General features: G+C 38.7%; 1 protein-coding gene across 2 annotated transcripts in view; it reads left to right on the top strand.

Annotated features, from left to right (window-relative positions):
* DGKB (diacylglycerol kinase beta) overlaps positions 1-20,107 on the top strand; it is a 457,353-nt gene that overhangs the window by 147,881 nt on the left and 289,365 nt on the right. For both annotated transcript variants that reach the window (XM_034760549.1, XM_034760547.1), the window contains 3 exons: positions 2,617-2,733; positions 10,679-10,752; positions 19,869-19,943. In XM_034760549.1, the coding sequence (XP_034616440.1) occupies positions 2,617-2,733; positions 10,679-10,752; positions 19,869-19,943 (266 nt within the window). The remainder of the gene's footprint in view (positions 1-2,616; positions 2,734-10,678; positions 10,753-19,868; positions 19,944-20,107) is intronic.

The raw sequence follows: 20,107 nt of genomic DNA, 5'->3' as shown, positions 1-20,107 counted from the left end.
TTTTGCACCAAGGTATTACAAAATCCTACTTAACTCAGGTATTTTCTCCTCATGTAGTTCTTATTAATTTTTGAGTGATTGATGTTGATGATGATAATTATTTCCAAAGTTGTTTAGAATGTTTCTTGTTGTGCAGAATTTGTTTTAATATTTGAAATTGTCTCTCTTTGCTCATAGCACCAACAGATTTCCCATTTAAAAAATACTAGAGTGAGTGGCACAGTGGATTTGTGCAAGGCATACCTGAGTTTAACTCTTGTGTTAGATAAAAAATGAAAATCAGATTGATGGTCTCATCCTGGTCCCAATTTGTAAAAATCATAAAAGCCATGCACTGTTGACAGTCTTAGGGGCAACACAGAGAGTGTGTGTTTTGCAGGTCAGTGCTGAGATGCATTGCCAAGGTTGTTCAGGTAAGCTTGTACAATGCCTGGCCAACACTGTTAATCTGTCCCTTGAATAATCATTAAATGTACTTTGATATTTAAAACAACTAAGTTATGTGCCAGATTCTTGGGCCCTGTGAAGGGGCATGTCCTCACACTGGTAAGGAGGAGACTAACAAGCTCTTCTGGGCATGTTCCACACTAACAAGATGCACCTTGAAGGGGCAGGAGATTAAAAGTGGGGAATTTACCACTGGAAGGGGTGGTGAACGGGAAGAAGGCTGCTCCACCCAGAGACTGAGGGAAACAGAAGTAGTTCAGCAGAGGAAGTAATAGTCACAAGATGCACTAAACCCAAAACAGTTCTGATTGACAGCAAAGCAATATGCGCCAGGAAGAGGGGTAGAAAGTAAACCACACAAAGAGGTAATATACTCTGGGAGACTAAGCCCTTAGAGCTGAATATCCAGGGACTGTCTGAGAGACTGGCCCTCTTTCCAGACAGATCCTCCTTCTTCACAAGGGGAAGGGAAGAGGAGGAGCCAATCCTCCGTCCCTGTGCGGTTGCCTCAGAAAGCTTCCCCAAGTGCCGGAGGGTAAAATGGATGGTGCAGGGAGCCCCTTCCCAGCCCACTATAATCCTATTGTACTGGTACAGAAGTGCAAAACATCCAGAAGGTCAAAACATCCAACTTAACTGGCCTCTTGAAGATTCTCCCTGTATAGGGAAAATATCCAGCAAGTATACAGTGCCATATCTGTTCTGTGCTATACACCTGTAGGCTACTATTGGAGGTCAGAATGCTACTGTCCTTCAGCAATCCCTCCCTGCTGAAAAGGTCTCTTTGTGGCCATAGGCAGCCAGGTACAATTTAGAGCATCCTGAGGCAACTAGGAGCACTAATTTCTGCCAGGGCAAGAATGACCTCTGCCCAGCCCCTAATTTTGGGAACACAATGATGGTACAAAGCCACTGCTGCGTCTCAACTAAACCCCAATAACAATAGTGCTGTTCAGGCATTGTACTAAGCTGAATGCCTGTCAGCTATGCCAGAGAATCTGTGTCAAAATCTCTTACTAATTAGTTTAAACTCCTTTAGAAAGAATGGGACAAAATAATTGCAGTGAAACCCCATTGGCTTTGTTGCAAGTACCCCAGGGATTGATTTGCCCCAGTATGTAACATAAGCTGTGGCATTTAATACATTGCTTATTGAGCACAGTTGGGGGGGAGTGAGGGTAGTGGCACAAAAGTGCCCTTCATGTGGTTTCCTGCTGAGGTAGTTCTGTGCCAATCTAATCCCCTGGCTAGTTTAAAGCCCCTTTGCATGTCTGGAGTGATAAAATTAATGGAGCACAGCCCAGGATTGGGGACACAGATTTTAAGTAATCAAGATCTGCCATATCATTTTGCATTGTATTTTGTGGACATATGAAAAAGGACATGATGGATCTATTTTATAAATAGAATAAGTAGAATTCTGCCTCTTTTTAATTTTAATGGTATCACAAAGTTTGGTGAAACTAGTTGATAAACAGTTGAAAATCTGGTTGTCAAATCTCACAGTATTTCTCTTTCTAAAGAGTTGTATCTTCTCTGCCTTTCACCCACCCATATGCCCTATGCATCAATATTATCAGAAGTTGCCAACCTCTTAGAAGTCTGATGTAGGTTAGCTATGCTCTCTGTATATTGTTTCCCTAGTCCACAAAATGTATCTTTGATAAAAGAAAAGATTTCTCTTAAATCTATATAGTCAGTTTATTACAGTACCTGAAAGTATGAGTATATTTTGCCAGTACCCAATGAAAGTGCCCTCAAAAAACTGTCTATCCTGGATCAGAAACAGTTTTCAAGAGATTAGTGATCTGTTAAAGAATTTCATTTTAAATTATTAGGATTTTATGTGATTAGCTTCCATGTTAGAGAACCTAGACCTGGCAGATGGGGATAATACAATGTCAGATTATCTTTCACACCATTGCATTTGTTTTGTGATTGGACAGTTGTCATCTATCTATTGCCTAGTCTCTGTGGCACGTCTAGGCACATAAATAGATGTTGTGTGAAGTACCCAAACATCACGTAGTGACTTGACCGAGATCTCATTTTGCTAATGCAGGATCTGAATGTTTGCCTCTAGTGGAAAAGCTAGTACGTGGTTCCACTACATCAGCTAGAGTAAACTTGTATTCCATGTTAAAATGCCCTTTTGTACTTTTCTTCTAGGAAAGACAAGCAACTGTGAAAAAAGAAAAGAGTTGCCCCCAGCAAATGAACAAATTGGGAGAACGGACTAAGATGCAAAGAGCAAATTCTGTCACTGTAGATGGACAAGGACTTCAGGTGTGGTGGTGGTTGTTGTTGTTTTATTTGTTTTATATGGGCATTTATAGGTTAAGAGAAGACAATACATTGAGCAACCTTAAAAAGGAACCATTTCCTACAGTATGGTATGAATATTTCCAATTCTTCTAAGTATTGGAAAATACTACCATTTACCTTACAATAATGTAAATGTTTCCTTCTCTAAGAATGTAATCTGTGCAAGATTCTCATTCCTGTTTCTCAGCTCTCTAGAGTGAGACAGGTGGAACTTCTGAAGCTCTTTTAAAGTATTTTTAGCCACCAAAATGTTCCGGTACCAGGCTGAAGCGTGATTCAAGCCCCTCAGTAGCTGACTGTACAGCCTATGTTGTCCATACTTTGCAGATAACACTAAGCTCTGTGTTTCCATTTATCTGATACATGGTGAAGGGACTCCATTTTTATTTTATTTTTTTTTGTAAAGCACCATGCACACACATGGGAACTATATGAACAATAATAGAGTAATACCATGTTTCTTACCAGGATTCAAGCTTGGTTGAAGGCAAAATTGCTGAGGCTTTGTCCATATGAGCCTGAGTTTATAGTAGTAGGTCTGGGAAACAACCGGAAGATATGGCAAAAGTGATATCTGTGCCTTTGGTTGAGGGAGTTTACCTGCATTTTGTAAGACAGGTTCAAAGCTTGGGGATTTATTGGATTCTTTACTACTTTAGAACGCCCTGCTAGTGCTAGTGATGAAAAGTACTTTTATTATTTGTTTGGCCAGGAAGCTGTTTCTTGGAATCTACGTGACCCAGTTGCACCTTAGGGCCCATTAGGGTGTTTCTGTTGGAATTTTCAAAAGCACTAAGGTGCAGTTTCAGGTATTGGTTTAACTTTTAATGTCTTAAATGGCTTGGTTCATCCTGTGTACTTCAAAGTCCCCCTTTTTCCTCATGTGGTGCTGCAGCAGTTGGCAGTAAAATGACTGTACCTACTTGGACAAGGAATCTGGGTGAAGCCAAGCAGAGACACTGTGATACCTGTACACCAATTCAAGGAGCCTGCATAATAAAATACTAGAACTAGAACCAGATATTATAGGGGTAATGGAAACACGGTGGAATAGTAGTCATGCTTGGAATACAGGTATTGACGGGTATGTGCTGCTCAGGAAAGATAGAGATAAAGGTAAAGATGGTGGAGTAGTATCATATACCAATGGTGAGGTAGGCTGTAAAGAAATTAGAATTGGTGTAAGGAATAAAATGAAATCTGTTTGGTGAAGGGATAAAATCAAATAACTTTGGGGAAGAAAGGCAACAGTGGGATGGTGCTTGGGGTCTCCAGGATCTGATTTGTATAAGGACAGAGACTTCTTTAACATTTTAATGAAATAAATACTACTGGGAATTGTGTGATTATGGGAGACTTTAATTTCCCAGATATAGACAAGTGCTACTAATAATGATAGAACCCAGATATTCCTGGATATGATAGCCAACAGATTTCTTCACCAAATAGTCACTGAACCAACAAGAGGGGATGCTATTATAAATTTAGTATTGATAAGTAGCGAGAATTACTTAGAGGGCAACCTTGGTTTGAGTGATCATGACTTAACGCAGTGTAAGCTAAAATTACATCTGCAGCTGGGGGCCTTGATTTTAAAACGGCAATTTTTAAAAAATTAAGAGAATTAGTTAGGGAAGTTAACTGGACTGAAGTCAAGAATCTGAATGTGGATGAGGCTTGGAATTACTTTAAGATAAACTTGGAGAAACTATCTAGAGTCTTCATCCCAAGCAAAGGGAAACAATTTGTAGGGAAGAGTTGCAGACAAAACTGGATGAACAAGCTTCTCAAACAAAATATTAAGAGAAAACAGAAAGCCTGCAAGGAATGGAAGAAGAGATGGATCAGAAAGGAAAGCTACCTACTGGAGGTCAGAAGGTGTAGGGGAAAAGTGAGAACTGCCAAAAGCCAAGCAGAGTTGGAGTTTACAAAGGAAATTAAAACCAACAATAAAAGACACTTTAGCCATAGGAAGAAAACAAGGAAAGAACTGGAACCACTAAGGACAGAGGATGGGTGGAGATTAAAGATAATATAGGTATAGTCCAACACCCAACCGAATACTTTGCGTCAGTTTTTAATAAGGATAATGAGGAGTTTGGGGGGCAGTAGCAGGTGGCTAATGGAAATGAGGATATGTAAGTAGAAATTACTACATCTGAGGGGGAAGTCAAACAACTTAATGGGACCAAATCAGGGACCTGGATAATCTTCATCCAAGAATATTAAAAAGGAACTGGCACATGAAATTGCAAACTCAATAGCAAGGAATTTTAATAAATCTGTAAACTCAGGGGCTGTGCCCTGTGACTTGAGAATTGCAAATATAGTACCTATAATTAAGAAAGGAAGAAAAAGTGATCCAGGAAACTACCGTCCCATTAGTTTGACTTCAATTGTATGCAAAGTCTTGGAACAAATTTTGAAAGATAAAGTAGTTAAGGACACAGAGGTAAATGGTAATTGGAATAAAATACAACATGGTTTTACATGACCTTACAAAATTTACTAGTGCGAAATGCAAGGTCATGCATTTAGGGACTAACAACAAGAATTTTTTGCTATAAGCTTCTGATGTATCAGTTGGAAGCAACAGAGCAAGGGAAAGACCTTGTCAATCGCAGGATGACAGTGAACTGCCAATATGATGTGGGCATGAAAAAAAGGCTCAAGAAATACTAGGATGCATCAGGAGAGGTATTTCCAGTAGAGAAAGAGAGGTGTTATTACCATTGTACAAGGCCTCTGTGACATTTCACTCCATATTCTTTATGAAAATATGCTTATGATACATATATGACATAACTGAGATATACTTTATGTAAGTTGGCTCATGTAAGATATGTTTGGAAAGGTTATGATTTACTGAATATAATGATCCAATTTGTATGCCTGTATCATTTCTGTATCTGAAGATAGGAATATTAACTATGTATCTGTATTTCAAATGTGTTACTTTGGGTGTCAACCCCAACCAGCCCTTCAGGTACAACAGTGGAAAAGCCAGACAGGGCTAATGGGCCATTATCAGAGACAATGGACTGTGAAAGAGGTTAGTCTTCCTGTGGACACTGGAGACAGTCTACGAGCAATGGCTGCCACAGCCATGCAGAGACAGGCATCTGAGTCACTGGTACTTAGAATCATAGAATATCAGGGTTGGAAGGGACCTCAGGAGGTCATCTAGTCCAACCCCCTGCTCAAAGCAGGACCAATCCCCAGACAGATTTTTGCCCCAGATCCCTAAATGGCCCCCTCAAGGATTAAACTCACAATCCTGGGTTTAGCAGGCCAATGCTCAAACCACTGAGCTATCCCCTCCCCTTTTGGAATGCCAGTGGTTTTTCACTAGAAGTCAAAGCCTCCTTGCACAAGAACTATATAAGGCAGGGGAATGACATCATGGTTCTCCTCTGCCTCCCCACCCAAAGAGACACTGAAAAACACCTGGAGGCAAGAACTGAATGGAATGGGGGAGAAGGGTTGAACCCAAGCTGGGTTAAAAGGGCATCTAACTTGTGAGTAATAATACTTGAGGTCTCAAGAGGGAGACCAGTGCAGTTGCCTTTCAAGACTTCCTGTAATCTGCCTGCAACAATATCTAGGGTGAGAAATTCTATTTGTAACAATTTCTTTAGTGAAACTAGCTTAGTTTGCGTGTTTGGTTTCATTTGCTTAGTAATCTGCTTTGTTCTGTCTGCTACCCCTTTTACCACTTGAAATCTGCCTTTTGTAGTTAATAAAATTTGTTTTGTTTATTATTAAACCCAGTTTCTGTAATTTCTAACTGGGTGTGTGTGTGGGGGAGAAGTTTTGCATAGCTTCCTCCACATTGAAGGAAGAGGTGGATTTTATAATATATCTTTGGCTCTGCATTCCAGTGGAGGTGGACACCTGTGTGCTGAAGCAAGTCCCTGAAACTGAGCCTTCCCAGAACTGATCTCAATGTCTGTTTCATACTACAGTTGGGTATAGTCCTGCCTCTGTGTGTGTTGGAGGAGGCTTAATAGCCTGACTCAGCAAGACAGGTAAAAAGGGTGCCCAAACTGGCATAAGAAGCGGGCTCAGTGGTATCTCAAGGAGTCTAACCTGTCACAGCCTCATCTGGAATACTGTGTGCAGTTCTGGTCTTCCGTATTTAAGAAAGATGAATTCAGACTGGAACAGGTGCAGAGAAGGACTACTAGGATGACTAGGGGAATGGAGAACCTACCTTATGAGAGGAGATTTAAAGAGGTTGGCTTGTTTAGCCTAAGAAAACAAAGGCTGAGGGGAGATATGATTGCTCTCTATAAATACATCGGAGCAATAAACACCAGGGAGGGAGAGGAGTCATTTAAGTTAAGGGCCAATGTGGCACAAAAGCAAATGGATATAAACTGGCCATCAATATGTTTAGGCTTGAAATTAGATAAAGGTTTCTAACCATCAAAGGAGTGAAGTTCTGGAACAGCCTTTGAAGGGACATAGTGGGGGCAAAAACCTAATGTGTGTCAAGAGTGAACTTGGTATGTTTATGGAGGGGATAGTTGATGAGAATGCCTAAAATGCCATATAATCCGTCCATGACTGCTATCAGCAAATACCTCAAATGGCTGGAGATGGAACACTAGATGGGGAGGGCTCTGAGTTAGTACAGAGAATTCTTTCCCAGGTTTCTGACTGGTGGGTCTCACCCATCTGCTCAGGGTCTAACTGGTTGCCATATATGGAGTCGGGGAAGAATTTTCCTCCAGGTCAGAGTGGCAGAGACTCTGGGAGATTTTCACTTTCCTCTGCAGCATGGTTTAAACTAGAGTAAATGATACACTCTCTATAACTTGAAGTCATTAAATCAAGATTTGAAGACTTCAGTAACTTAGGCAGAGGCTATGGGTCTATTACAGGGTGGACGGGTGAGGTTTTGTGGTCTGTGATGTGCAGGAGGTCAGAGTAGATGATCATGATGGTCCTTTTGGTCGTAAAGTCTATGGATCTATGCGATTCTCCAGATCTGTGAGGGTTTTAATTTTTGAACTTATTTTATAATTCTTCCTAACAACGTTTATGTAAGGACTCAGATTTGGTTAATAAATATAGTAAATTGTACATTCATATTGTTGTCCTAATTTTCTGTATAAAGACACCCTGATGCTAAATTTTTGTAGCTGGGTAATTAAGGTTAATGTGTATTTTTACTACTTAATTACACCGTTAGATAACAAATGCTTGTACTTTGTTGGATCAATAATAATCCAAGACAAAAATTTTATTTTATAATGTTGCCATCTCCCTATAAAATATAGAAACTGCCATCAGTAATTTACTCAAAACAGGTGTGCAGGCAGTTTAACTTGGAAGACAAATATTTGGAGCAGAAAACTTAATAATTGGCACTTATTTACTGTTTTATATTCTCAAAACACTATATAAACATTAACAGATCCTCACAACATTTCTGTGAGATTGGTAGTATGGTCCTCATGTTAAAGATATATCTGGTGTTCTCCTATTGAAAACAATGGCAAAACTTCTACTGCAGGATTGGGCCCAGAGATAATTTAAGTGACCTGTTCTGTAACTTCAGGAAGGCCTTCTTTAAATTAAATTAAGGCATGAAAATGTTCACTAATTTAGTCTAAATCTCAGGTTGCATTTTGAATTATCTGGAAATGTCTACATTATTTAGAAAAGTCATTTAGAAAAGCTATAAGGAATTAATTGAAAGAGACCTTATTTTTTTTCAGAATGGAATAGAATAGAAATTGATTATTAAGCTATTTAGATGGTCCAAGAACTTTTACCTATGATAATATGGTTGGACTTTGAAATGTAAAAGCTTTGAAAGGGAAATAATAGCATCTATGAGATTTATTTTTTTGTTTAGAAAAGTATCAAGAAAAAAACATAATCACAGAAGAAAGTGCAGGTAACTCAGTGGCATTGAGGATCTTTGCTACTTAGAGAAGACTATTAATCATAGTTAAGCACATTAATCTTACTTCTTTCTAGCTAACCAGCATAATGATCAGGATTATTATTTCTAATTAGAGGAAGTAATAGATCATGTGTAACCTTAAGATGAGTCTCATTAATTAACCTGAGTCCTAAGGGATTTCAGATAGGTAGTCCATCTTTGTCACAATGAGTATCATTGGTTCACAGGAACAAACATCACTGGAATTGGACTAAACAACTAAAATTAATTAAAATTATAGATAAGAAATAAATATATGACAATCCTTAATATATCCTGCAATTTTATATCCAAAGTATATTGATGCACAAACATCCAATGCATACTCTGTATAGGTATATTGGCCCTGCTTCTGATGTTCACTTGGTTTTACACTTGGGTAACTACGTTGACTTCACAGTACTTTACCCTGGTGTAAATTAGATCAGAATCAGATCCACTCTGTATATAATTATAGGTGGAACTGGTAGTGCTATCTATAGGTAAGGTTGCCTGACACTTTACATTGTAAGACCTTTTTTCAGTTGCTTATTGCATTATCAAACTTTAACTGAATTTTTCCATGGTATATGTCTGTCTGAGACTGAATATTTTGGAAGTTTTCACTGAAAAGGTTTCACCATTTCAGAGAATAGTATTAGGAGAAATACTTTATTTTGCCAATGTTAAAAAAAAAAAAGTACAGTTATTTCATTAGAAGCACTAGTGCCTCAGTGCTTTGGAGCAAGGACTTGAATTTTGATAGAGAAACTGATTTCTCCATCAAAAATCAACCTAATCTGGCCAATTTATAAACATTTGAAAAATCTCAGTTTGTACATACTCACTGGAGACTTGCTAAAGTTTAGCAAATAAACTCCCTGAAGATTCCATCTGCACTGAACATGCTCCAGCCCAGGGCTACAGGAGCTGAACAGGACTTTGCCACGGGGATCAGACATTACAGCTGAGAGCAGGGACACTCTTAATACTGGCTTTTGCTAACTTGTGAGTGCTCAACTTTACAATCTTAATGTTCGTTTAAGGTGTTTTTTCATGTAATGTTTGTATAAAATGGTGTGGAGAACTTTAATGTAAAACTGTTGCTTAATGGATTGAAAAGGGATACAGGATCAGATCCTCAGCTGGTGAATATTTTCATAAATTCATTTATGTCAATCAAGCTATGATAATTTACATCAGCTGAGGATGTGCCCCATAATATCTGAAAGTGCATAGCAATTATATTGTCTACTAAGGTGGTGATAGTTTTGCTTCTAAGCTAAAAACTGATGTCAATATCTATTATGTTACATCCCCAACTGAGGGAGGGGAAGCAGATAGACAGCATTCACTTCTCCAATATTAGTATTTCTATCTTTGACTGGTACTGATTGCTACACTTTAAAAAAAAAAAAAAAAGCATGGTTTTATGCCATTTCAGTTAGTGAGGGTTAGTAACATAAAAAAAATACTGATCATCTTGTGGCATAACCTTTAGGTTCAACATTTCACATAGTTTAGGTTTAGACACACCTGGCTGAAAACATACCCCAAAGGACAGGGAATGCTAGTTTTAAATTGTTTTAAAAATACACTTTTTTCTTGAGACCTTGTGTTTTCTTTATTGCTTTTCTGCCATGGGATATACCTGCTCTCCCAGATCAAAGTCATTAATTTCTTGCATCAGCAGATGTATACATTCTTTATTTAGGTATATAGTTTATATGTGCCAATGCTGAATTGATTTCAATGGAACTTATGTTTAAAACGGCATCACAACAGTATGCCAGAGAGAGAATAATAAAAGTCAAAAGGGAATTATTGCAAATTGTGAAATTATTTCAACTGGATTACAGTTACAGGAGCACAGCCTGAGTTTGCATTAAGCTTTTGCTTTCTGTCTACTGTAGGATAAATTGAATGCAAGACACAACATTAATGAATGCATGTGTTATTCCCTACTTTTAGATCACTCCGGTTCCAGGAACTCATCCGCTTTTAGTTTTTGTCAACCCTAAAAGTGGGGGGAAACAAGGAGAAAGGTATGCTGTTTTCTTTTTTTATTTTAAAAGTGTGTCAGTCTTTCTGATATGTTGATCCTTTGTGTCAAAATGCAGTTGACAACCTGAAGAACTGATCTAGAACAACTAGTTTGAATGACTTTTGGAGTACATTTTAACACTGTGATGCCTTAGATTTGGACATCCCTAGTATCCTTTTCAGCAGAGGTATTAGTATTAATATTAGTATTAATATTAGTACTGTATTAGTACAGTAGTTAGTGATGAGAGGGGTTCTGTGCAACATTTTTGCTTCAAGACCCCAAATATTAACTATATCCAGTGATGTATTTATATAATTACTCCTGAGGGGATTCTGCCCTAAAAAGTTAAAAATTATGCAGAAAAAAATTAAATATTTGCACAATATTTTAAAATTCTGCAAAATTCAGCATATTGTATTAATAAATAAATGTGCAGGCTCCAGCATGGCAGTGGGGAGCACAGGCCACTGGCTGCATTGAGGTGGGAGATCAGCCTGAAGCCCCCTTCTCCTTCGGTACAGGGACTTGGCAGTGAGGCTCCACCTGACCCTGACACAGTGCAAGGGCTGCGCCTGCTCCACAAATACCCCAGGGCCCTGGCCCTCTGCACCAAGGGCACCAGGTGTGGGTGGGCAGGCTCATCTCAGCAGGATCCAAGTGTGGATGAGTTTAGTGTGGGGAGATCTAGGTGTGAGGTTTCTGTGTGGGGCAATCCAGATGCGGGGAGCTCAGTGGGAGATCAGGATGCACAGGGGCGCATTGTAGGGTTCCAGGCGCAGGGGCAATGGGACTCTGCGAGGATCCAGGTGAAGGTGGTTGGGGCTCAGCGGGGGGTGGGGGGAGTCTGGGTGTGGCAGGTTCAATGGGGGGGGGGTCTGGGTGCTGGGGGAGTGGGGCTTGATGGGGTGGGGGTCCATGTGCAACTGGTTGGGATCAGTGGGGTGGAGGTCTGGGTATGTGGGTCTTGTTGGAGGGGTCCATGTGAGAGGGGTAGAGTTCGTCAGAGTGAGAGTTCAATGGGCCTGTTTAATGGGGGAGCCCCAGCTGTTGCCAAGGGGATGCCGCATGCTGGGCTCTCCTTACCCCAGCGATTCCCCATCCCCTTTTCTTCTCCATCCCCACCCTCACTCCCACATTCCCTTCCCCCTGACCTATTCCACACCCCCTCATTTCCCATGGTCTCTCCCCCTCGCCACCCCTTCCCTCGTTTTCCCCCATCTCCTCTTACCCAGCCCCACTGCGGTCACTCATTGTTGTATACAGAAAGGGAGCATGACTGGCACTAGGACCCAGGAGGTGGGATTCAGCTACAGAGAAAGCAGAGCCCAGACGCAGCTCTGCGCTTCTGCGCTTGCAAAAATGGGGGTGGCGGCAGTGGCACGTAATCCTGTGTGCCCCCCCCCCCCCACTGCCTTTCCTCTATTTGTAGGGGAGCAATCCCCCACAAAAAAATGTGCCCACCCCACGTGGCATCCCTTTGCTTCCCTGCCATTTTCTGCAGAAATTCTGTGAGGAGACATTTTCTGCGGACGTGCATTATGCAGAATCCCCTCAGGAGTATTATAATTTAATTTGGGCTTCTATCTCTTGTATTAATTTTGATATTTTAACAATTATTTTTATAATTCCCATAATAGTTAGCCATTTAGGCTTATGTTCTATCAAGGGCAATAGACATACATTTTGTTCTGATGTAAATCTACCCTTAATATGAACAATAAAAAAGTTTTCTACCCTCATTATAATACTGGCCACAATGGCCAAACATTATGAGGACTACAAAAGGGAAGCATTAGAATAATGGGTTTAAAGTATTAAGTCCTGATCCTGCAAACACTTACATATGTGCTTAACTTTATGTATGTCCATAGTCACATTGACTTTAATGGGACTATTCACATGCATTAAGTTAAGCATGTGTTTAAGTGTAGCTTATCAAAGACACTACTCCAGGAGAGCCATGACAGAGTGGTGGCAGAGAGCCCTTTCCCACCCCCAAATCATCTGCCGAGGTTGTGTCTGCTGGGCCCCCCAAAGCAGCAAGTTTGAGAGCTAACACCCACTACGATGCTTGGGGCAGCTCAGACCTCCTAAAACTATTTTGTCAGGCTATCTGCAACACATGCAGAAATCACTGTATCAGTTAGTCTCAAATCATATTTTCAAGATTTACTTCAAAGCCACGAGTGCTAGAAATATAATTTTATTTTCAATTAAAACTGAAATTCTAGTGTCATCATGCAACTTCAGGAGCCAGGGTAGTGCTTGTAGTGCCAATGTCTTAATCTCGCCTTGACACTCCCAGAAGGCTAGGTTGCAGTCTTCTAGCCAAATGCTAAATAAAGCATTCTTGGGCATTGCAGCTATTTGGATATCCAGAAGCAGCAAAAGTTCCAACAGGACTCCCAAATTGTTAGTCAAGGGAAGGAGTAAATATAACCTCTGCCATTTTTCTCCAGTACTCACCCCCATCTCCCGAACACCAACCTTAATTTTGTCTGTCTCGGCCACTCCCCAGTTTTGGCTAGATATTGAAAAGGCTGATCAGCTGTTTCTTCTGTGTCTAATGAAATGGTGATGCACGGTGTTGTCTGCATTCTAAGGCACCACAGCCCAGTTAATTCACTGTGTCCCCTAATGGTCTCTCCTAATTTGTATTGGCAAAAAGTGGCAGAATAGAACCCTTTGGCACCCACTGGAGAGATTCTCAGACCAAAAAAGTAATTGACTAAAACTACTATCTGAGTGCTCAGGGGAAAAGAAAAATGGGGCAACTCAAGCAAATTAGCTAATCACTGGCATAACCCATATAGATGTTAACAATAATTTATGGTTAATTGTGTCAAAGGCAGGTAATTGATCTAAAATAGCCCGCATGTAGACTTCCCAATCAATCATCACAAGGAGGCTGTCAATAAATGAATCTGGAACTATCTTTGCACCATAGGCAGACCTAATCTGGCTAGAAATTGTGCTCTTGGCCCATATGCAAAATATCCTCTGAAGAGGATTTTGCTCTATATCTTTAAGGTGTACTGTTGTGGTCATTTCATCTCAGAGCAAGTAACTTTTCAGAAAAATAATAAGAATGTAATTAAGGGCACATGTTGTGTTGAAGGATTAAATCATAAGTGTGAATGAGTCTTCAGGACCTGGTCATATTAATAGTATTTTACTTTTTAAATTTTCTTCGAATGCCTTTTTTGAATTGCTATCTGGACAGCAACCAAGGACAGGTAACAGATAATTATAGACTGTAGCATAACACAGGAGCCGCACAGGGCAAAATAGGGCATTTTTCTCTACTGTTTTGTACCTTGTATAGTCATTTACATGTGTGCAAAGTGACATCCTAGCACTTTACACCAACTTTGCACTCACTTTGCACAGGTGTAAACGTGACTATTCAAAGCACCAGGCAGTAGAGAATCATGTGCATGGTTTCTGCCCCTGACATTATATAGCTAAAAGGTAGAGGATAGGATGTAACAAAACCACAATGACTAACTGGCAGTGTTTGTTGTTGTCCCTTGATAGTCCCAGGATTTTTGAGGCTGGATTTCTTTGTTATTTAGTAAAACAGTATTTGAAAGGAGAACTAGTGATTTTAGGTCTCAGAAGAAATGTGCTTTTGGTGTGTTTTTGTAGTTAGGGATTTTTGCTTTTGTTTTTTACTTGTTGTGGGTTTTTTTTAAAGCACTTGAAGGAGGTAAGGGGAAATACTGTGTCAGTTTAACATCTCATCTGAAGATTGGAATCTTTTATAGAAGAACTCTTGCCTTTAGTACTTCATTGCAATGTCAGATTTGGGAATTAGGTTAGGTCTTGCATGAGACTTGTACCCTTAAACTTCCAATCCAGAGGGAAGAACATTTTCTACTGAGTCAAACTGACTCCATATTAGTGTGTGCACTTATTTCAGCAACAGCAGTATACTATCAAGTGGCTGAAATATAAGGTTTATGAGCTATGACACATTCCCCAAATAGAAATTACAGTAGTGTAAAAATACCTAATTTTTATAGACTAGAATTTCATTATCTTGGCTCACTCAGATTAAGGTGATGTTTTACTGAAAGCTGTTCTACAGTCTTTACTTAGGATTTTCTTTATTTGATGGATCATGACGAGCTGAGCTACAATTTTTAATCGAGTTTCATTCAATAAAGAAAGGTTGTCACAGATTTTGTTAAGAATCCGATAGTTCTTCATGATGTTGTCTCTGCGGATCTCCACTGTGAGACTGTGGGTACATGAACACAGCAAAAAAAAACAAAAATCCCAAACCCATGGCAGTGAATCTAATCAACTGATTGGGGCTCACAGGGCTTGTGCTGTGGGGCTAAAAATAGCAGTGTAGAAGTTCGAGTTCAGAGATTCTACCCCCTCGCCATATTGTACCAACCCATTTCAATGCAGTTAGCCTTTTGGGAAGGGTACACATACCCTTCTGTTTCAGCATTATAGAACTAATTTTATAAATACCTGTGACTTTCCCTTAGTTCCTTTCTTATGCTAGCCACACTTCTGAAATTGAAGGGAAGGAGACTGAGGAATAGTTTGGAGTAGGCAAGTGGGTATCTTCTTGAATATTGGCACAGTGCATTCATACAGCATGTTGATCTGTTGAGGCAACATATTCAGAGAACAAAATTTACTGTGGCTAGTAGCCTCTTTTTTCTTCAACAGTGTCTAGTATTATCTTGATTACAGGTAATAAAATTCAAATTCTTTTCAATAAGCAATGGTTTGGCAAATGTATATAATTTAATACAATTTTGTTCTTGAGATTTTAAAGAAATCTATATACCAGTAAACTAAGAAAGTTGAACAACTAGTAGATATATTTATGTAATAAAGGATACTATGAAACTTACTCCAATTATACTTTCTTTTTAAGTGGTGGGCTAGATAGTGACTCTCAGTTTACAACATTTTAACATTGGCTTGGACCAAGGATACACTACAGCTGTATAGAAAATGTCTTTATGAAGGATTAGAAAAAAATACAATTAAATAAATAATAATAGGAAAATAACATTAAGATTAAACTAACAATTTCAAGCTTTTCATGTACCAAACATATATTCCCATTATAAATGAGGTTACATAGAAGTGCAGCAAATTTCACAATTATATTAAGATAGCCTTCACATACTAAACCAAATCATAACATATGATTTAAAAAATACTGTGAGCGTAAAATGGAAATTAAGTGGTTGAGAACAAACTTAGTCTGAAAGATGTTCTAGAATCCAGCCTAGAGCTGACAACATTTCTATATGTGTATCCTTAAAATCTAACTAATCAAAACAACTTTCTGTTTTCTGTAAATAAAATACGTAGATTTACGGCCTCACTGACAAAATAGTTTAATCAACAGAAAGTGATTTTTGACAAATGGCTACACACGTGGCACCCATTACTTCCCAAGAATCTTTATTGTTACAGGTTACATTTCTCATGTAATTACTAAATCATACAGATGTTATGTGATAACCAATGCTAATGTTTTCCCTTCCTCATTTGCCATTTTGTTTGTCTGAACAGCAAGTGATTTTGGACAATTATTTCCTTGACAAGTTCTCAGAGGGATGCACTGGAGATCAGCTTTCATACACTCACATTTCCTGCTGGCTCCACGTTCAGTGTCTGTGCTGTACAGGCTGATGTTTGACCTTGGCTGTTTCAGATAACTTTGGTTCAAAGTGGCTACCCAGCCAAGGGCCCAGCTATGACTACTATGGGTTCATAAACTCTCATTGGCATTGCAACTGTTTCTGCACCATGTATCAAAAATATGCTTTTTGAATTCAGACTGTCCTAGCAGGAAACGTTGCTACTTTTTAAAGTTTTTAATGAAAGGTACATCTCACTATGCCTTATGCTCTACTCCTTTCTCCATGTCAGTATGGATGTTTTAAAGCTAAATTCCCCTAAATATGAATGCCCCTAATGCACCACTCTTATGACTGACTTCTCCTCCCAGTCTAGTCACCTTTCCTTTACAGAGATGATTTTTAGCCTCTCAGTAGATTATTGTCTGTCTTATTCTTTTAAAGGCTTGATTTTAGTCCCAAGAAAGTCAGCCCAGCCCAATATAGCAGTCCGCCTAATGAGCTATGTGCAGTGGCGCTACCTGTCACTCTGCCTCGTGATTCTGTCTGCAGTCCTCCATCCCCCAAACCCAGTCACAAGGCAGGGTGCCTTAATTCTCATTCTCTACATGTAAAAGCAACTTATTTGATCAGAACATGTCAGAATAATTATGTTGTTTGCTACTGTACATATCAAACTGGGGCAGAGAAATTATTTAACTGTCCATTTCCCAATCTTGAGCATATCACTCATATTGTTTTAGCCAGTTATAGTTTAGCATGAAGGGAAACATTTACAGGCAATTTCTTCCTCCTCCTTGGTAAACGTATGAACTGAAATGAATCATTCCCGAGTTCTGGCTTTTGCACAAAGAGTAACGTACATAAAGGTGTAAGTTATTAAAATCTTAGCGTTACAATAGTAGAAAGCAAGATGTGTGGATTCACTATGACTCATCACTGAATGATTCTGATAGTGCTGACTTGAACATATCTACTGTCTGGAATAGGATATGTTCAAGTAAGAGGGCAGTGATAAGAATATTCGCTAGTGTCTACATTACAATGTGATCGGGTGAAGATTATTAGTGTGGTGAAAATATTGAGTAAGAATGTCACTTGACTCACTGTAAACTGTGCACAGGTAGTAGTTAAAATCAGCACTATCGGTGATGAGTCATGACCCACCCCAAATAGCTAATAAATGAACATTTAAGGCACTCACTTGTAATGTGCCCTAACACCAGACTAAAGAGTCAGTTTCTTAGTCTGTGGCCCAATGAATATTATTTACACAAAGTAGAGCAGGTCTAACATCAGACATTGAAAGAGAGATTGACTGTTGTGTCCTAACTGGACTACTGGCTATTCTGGGTTGGTGCTCTCTTAGGAGAGAGTCTGCCCATCAAAGAGCAGTGGCACATCTGCATACCAGCCAGCAAATTAAAAGTGCAATCGTTTGCCCTCTCATGAATAAGTTACTGCACTCTTTATAGCTAAATGTTTGTGAAAAGACAGACAGCATTTTAAAATCCACCTGTCACATGTCTGGTTTAGTAATCATCATGATAATTCAGAGTAGTCTGCTCATCTGCAAGATGAAGCCAGTCACACCCATTGTCTTTGTCTCATGACTGGTACCAGGGCTGTAGTAATATGAATGAGTGAGAGTGGGTGAGGTGATTTATCAAGGGACTGACAAGCATTGATACATTATCGGACTTTAAAAAAAATCTTCAATATGGTCATTTACAGATGACCATATTTTAAGAGGTTTGATTATATAAAGCCTTTCCCTCTCCTACCCTAGTAAATTACACATTTATTACAAAAAAGTACATAGAGATTATGTACAGGCAACTTTGTTTTTTTTCTCATTTGAAACCATTCAGCATTTTAAGTTCAAAAGTTCAGTTCAGATATTATTAGATTCCCATTTTGCTTAGGGGAACATCTGTGGACAAAGGAGCAGAGAGGAAAAATCTAATGGAAAAATAGGGTGAAAATGGAGCAGAGTGGGGGAAAAAACAACTAAACAGAGACTTTTAAAAAGGAGCAGATAAGGAAGAGAGAGAGATTACGGTTAAAAAAACTAATACAGTATTAAAATGTGTGATTCCCAAATGTCAGTTTTTCTGAGGAAATATACATTTAAATTACAAGGAGGAGGAAAGGCTTTATGAACTCAAATTAGTATGATTGATAGAACCCAGTCCTCATGTCAGAGGGCCATTCCAGGAGGAATTTTCTCATCCATGAGTGAGAAGTGGAAAAGAATATTTATGACAAGGAAACAATTCTAGTTGTAGTCATTACTAGGAATTATTTAAACAATTCAATACTGTGAAACAAAACATGTATTCTGGCTTTCGGAGACATAGCCTTAATTTTTAACAGAAAATTATTATTGTTGTTATTTGTTTTTTGTTTGTTTGTTTATCATAGTGCCTAAAACCCCTAATCATGAACATAGATCCCATTGTGCTAGTCCCAAAAAGTTTACAATACAAAAAAAAATGTGTTGCCCACCTTTTTGAAAATTGTTTTCTTTATCCTGATAAATATTTGATGGCTATTTTTGGTTATGGGATACGACAAATCTTTATATAGCTATATCAATAAGTCCCATTGTGACATTGATATTAGTGGAAAACTTAATTTTAACTTTTTAAGCCTCTTCATGACTGCCTCATACATCCGTGATCCGCTCTCCTACTATACTTGTACTCTCCCCGTGCACCCTCTGCTCAGCACTTTCATACTAATTTTGTCTCCTAGTAATGACTCCACAACTTTTTTCATGATGATTCCTGTTTCTGGATCAGCCTGCCCTATCAGGTGCTCCCCATTTGCATTCCTACATATTTTCAATAAATGGTCGGAACATGACAGCTCCAATAATCCAACCCAAAATTCCCATATATAAAACACTGGGAAAAATAAAAATGAAATAAAAATGATTTTGTATTTTTTGTGGGTAAAAACACTACTACTTTGCCATCTGATTGCACTCTCAAATCAAGTAGATGTCTAAATGCTAGCATTTGCATCCACAATTAATTATGCCTGTAATTTTATGCCAATAATTAATTGAAGGTATAAAATTGTGCTTCTAAAATTTTGTACCCAAATGCTTTCCCGAGTGCTTTTTTGCCTCATCTCATGCTTTGTCACCATACCTATCCCACCCATGTGCTGACGATGTCTACTCACCTGTTATTTATATACTCTGTATTTGAAACTTGTCTCAATGCTATACCTGCAAAGCTGTATGCACATCTACAAGGCTATATAAATTGTAATAGAAACACTCATATATTTGATTTGCTTTATTATAATAATGTGAGATTTTATCTTAAATTATTAAATTTATTAAGGTACAATTTGTGTTAACTTCTTAAGTTTTTATCCACATTTCTTTCATTTGTTTTGTTTCTTTAAAAAAAATCCAAAAGCGTAACTTATTCATTAAAAAAAATTACTAAGCACTTTTCTCCTAACTTTTTCTCCTCTGCAGAATTTACAGAAAATTTCAGTACCTTTTAAATCCTCGTCAAGTTTACAGTCTTGCTGGAAATGGACCAATGCCAGGGTAAGTCAAAGGCTAATAGCATTACCAGGAACTAATTTAATAAAATACTGCATAATTAAATAAACAGCCTGATACACATAGATATGGTATGTTTTGAATGTGTCAACAGCACATATTTATGTATTAACTGCAGAAATGACAAAAATTATATGTGTATGTACACA

Source organism: Trachemys scripta, chromosome 2, assembly GCF_013100865.1.
Source record: "Trachemys scripta elegans isolate TJP31775 chromosome 2, CAS_Tse_1.0, whole genome shotgun sequence".
Taxonomy (NCBI): domain Eukaryota; kingdom Metazoa; phylum Chordata; order Testudines; family Emydidae; genus Trachemys; species Trachemys scripta.
Note: the sequence above shows the minus strand (reverse complement) of the source record. Positions and strands in the feature narration are given on the sequence as shown.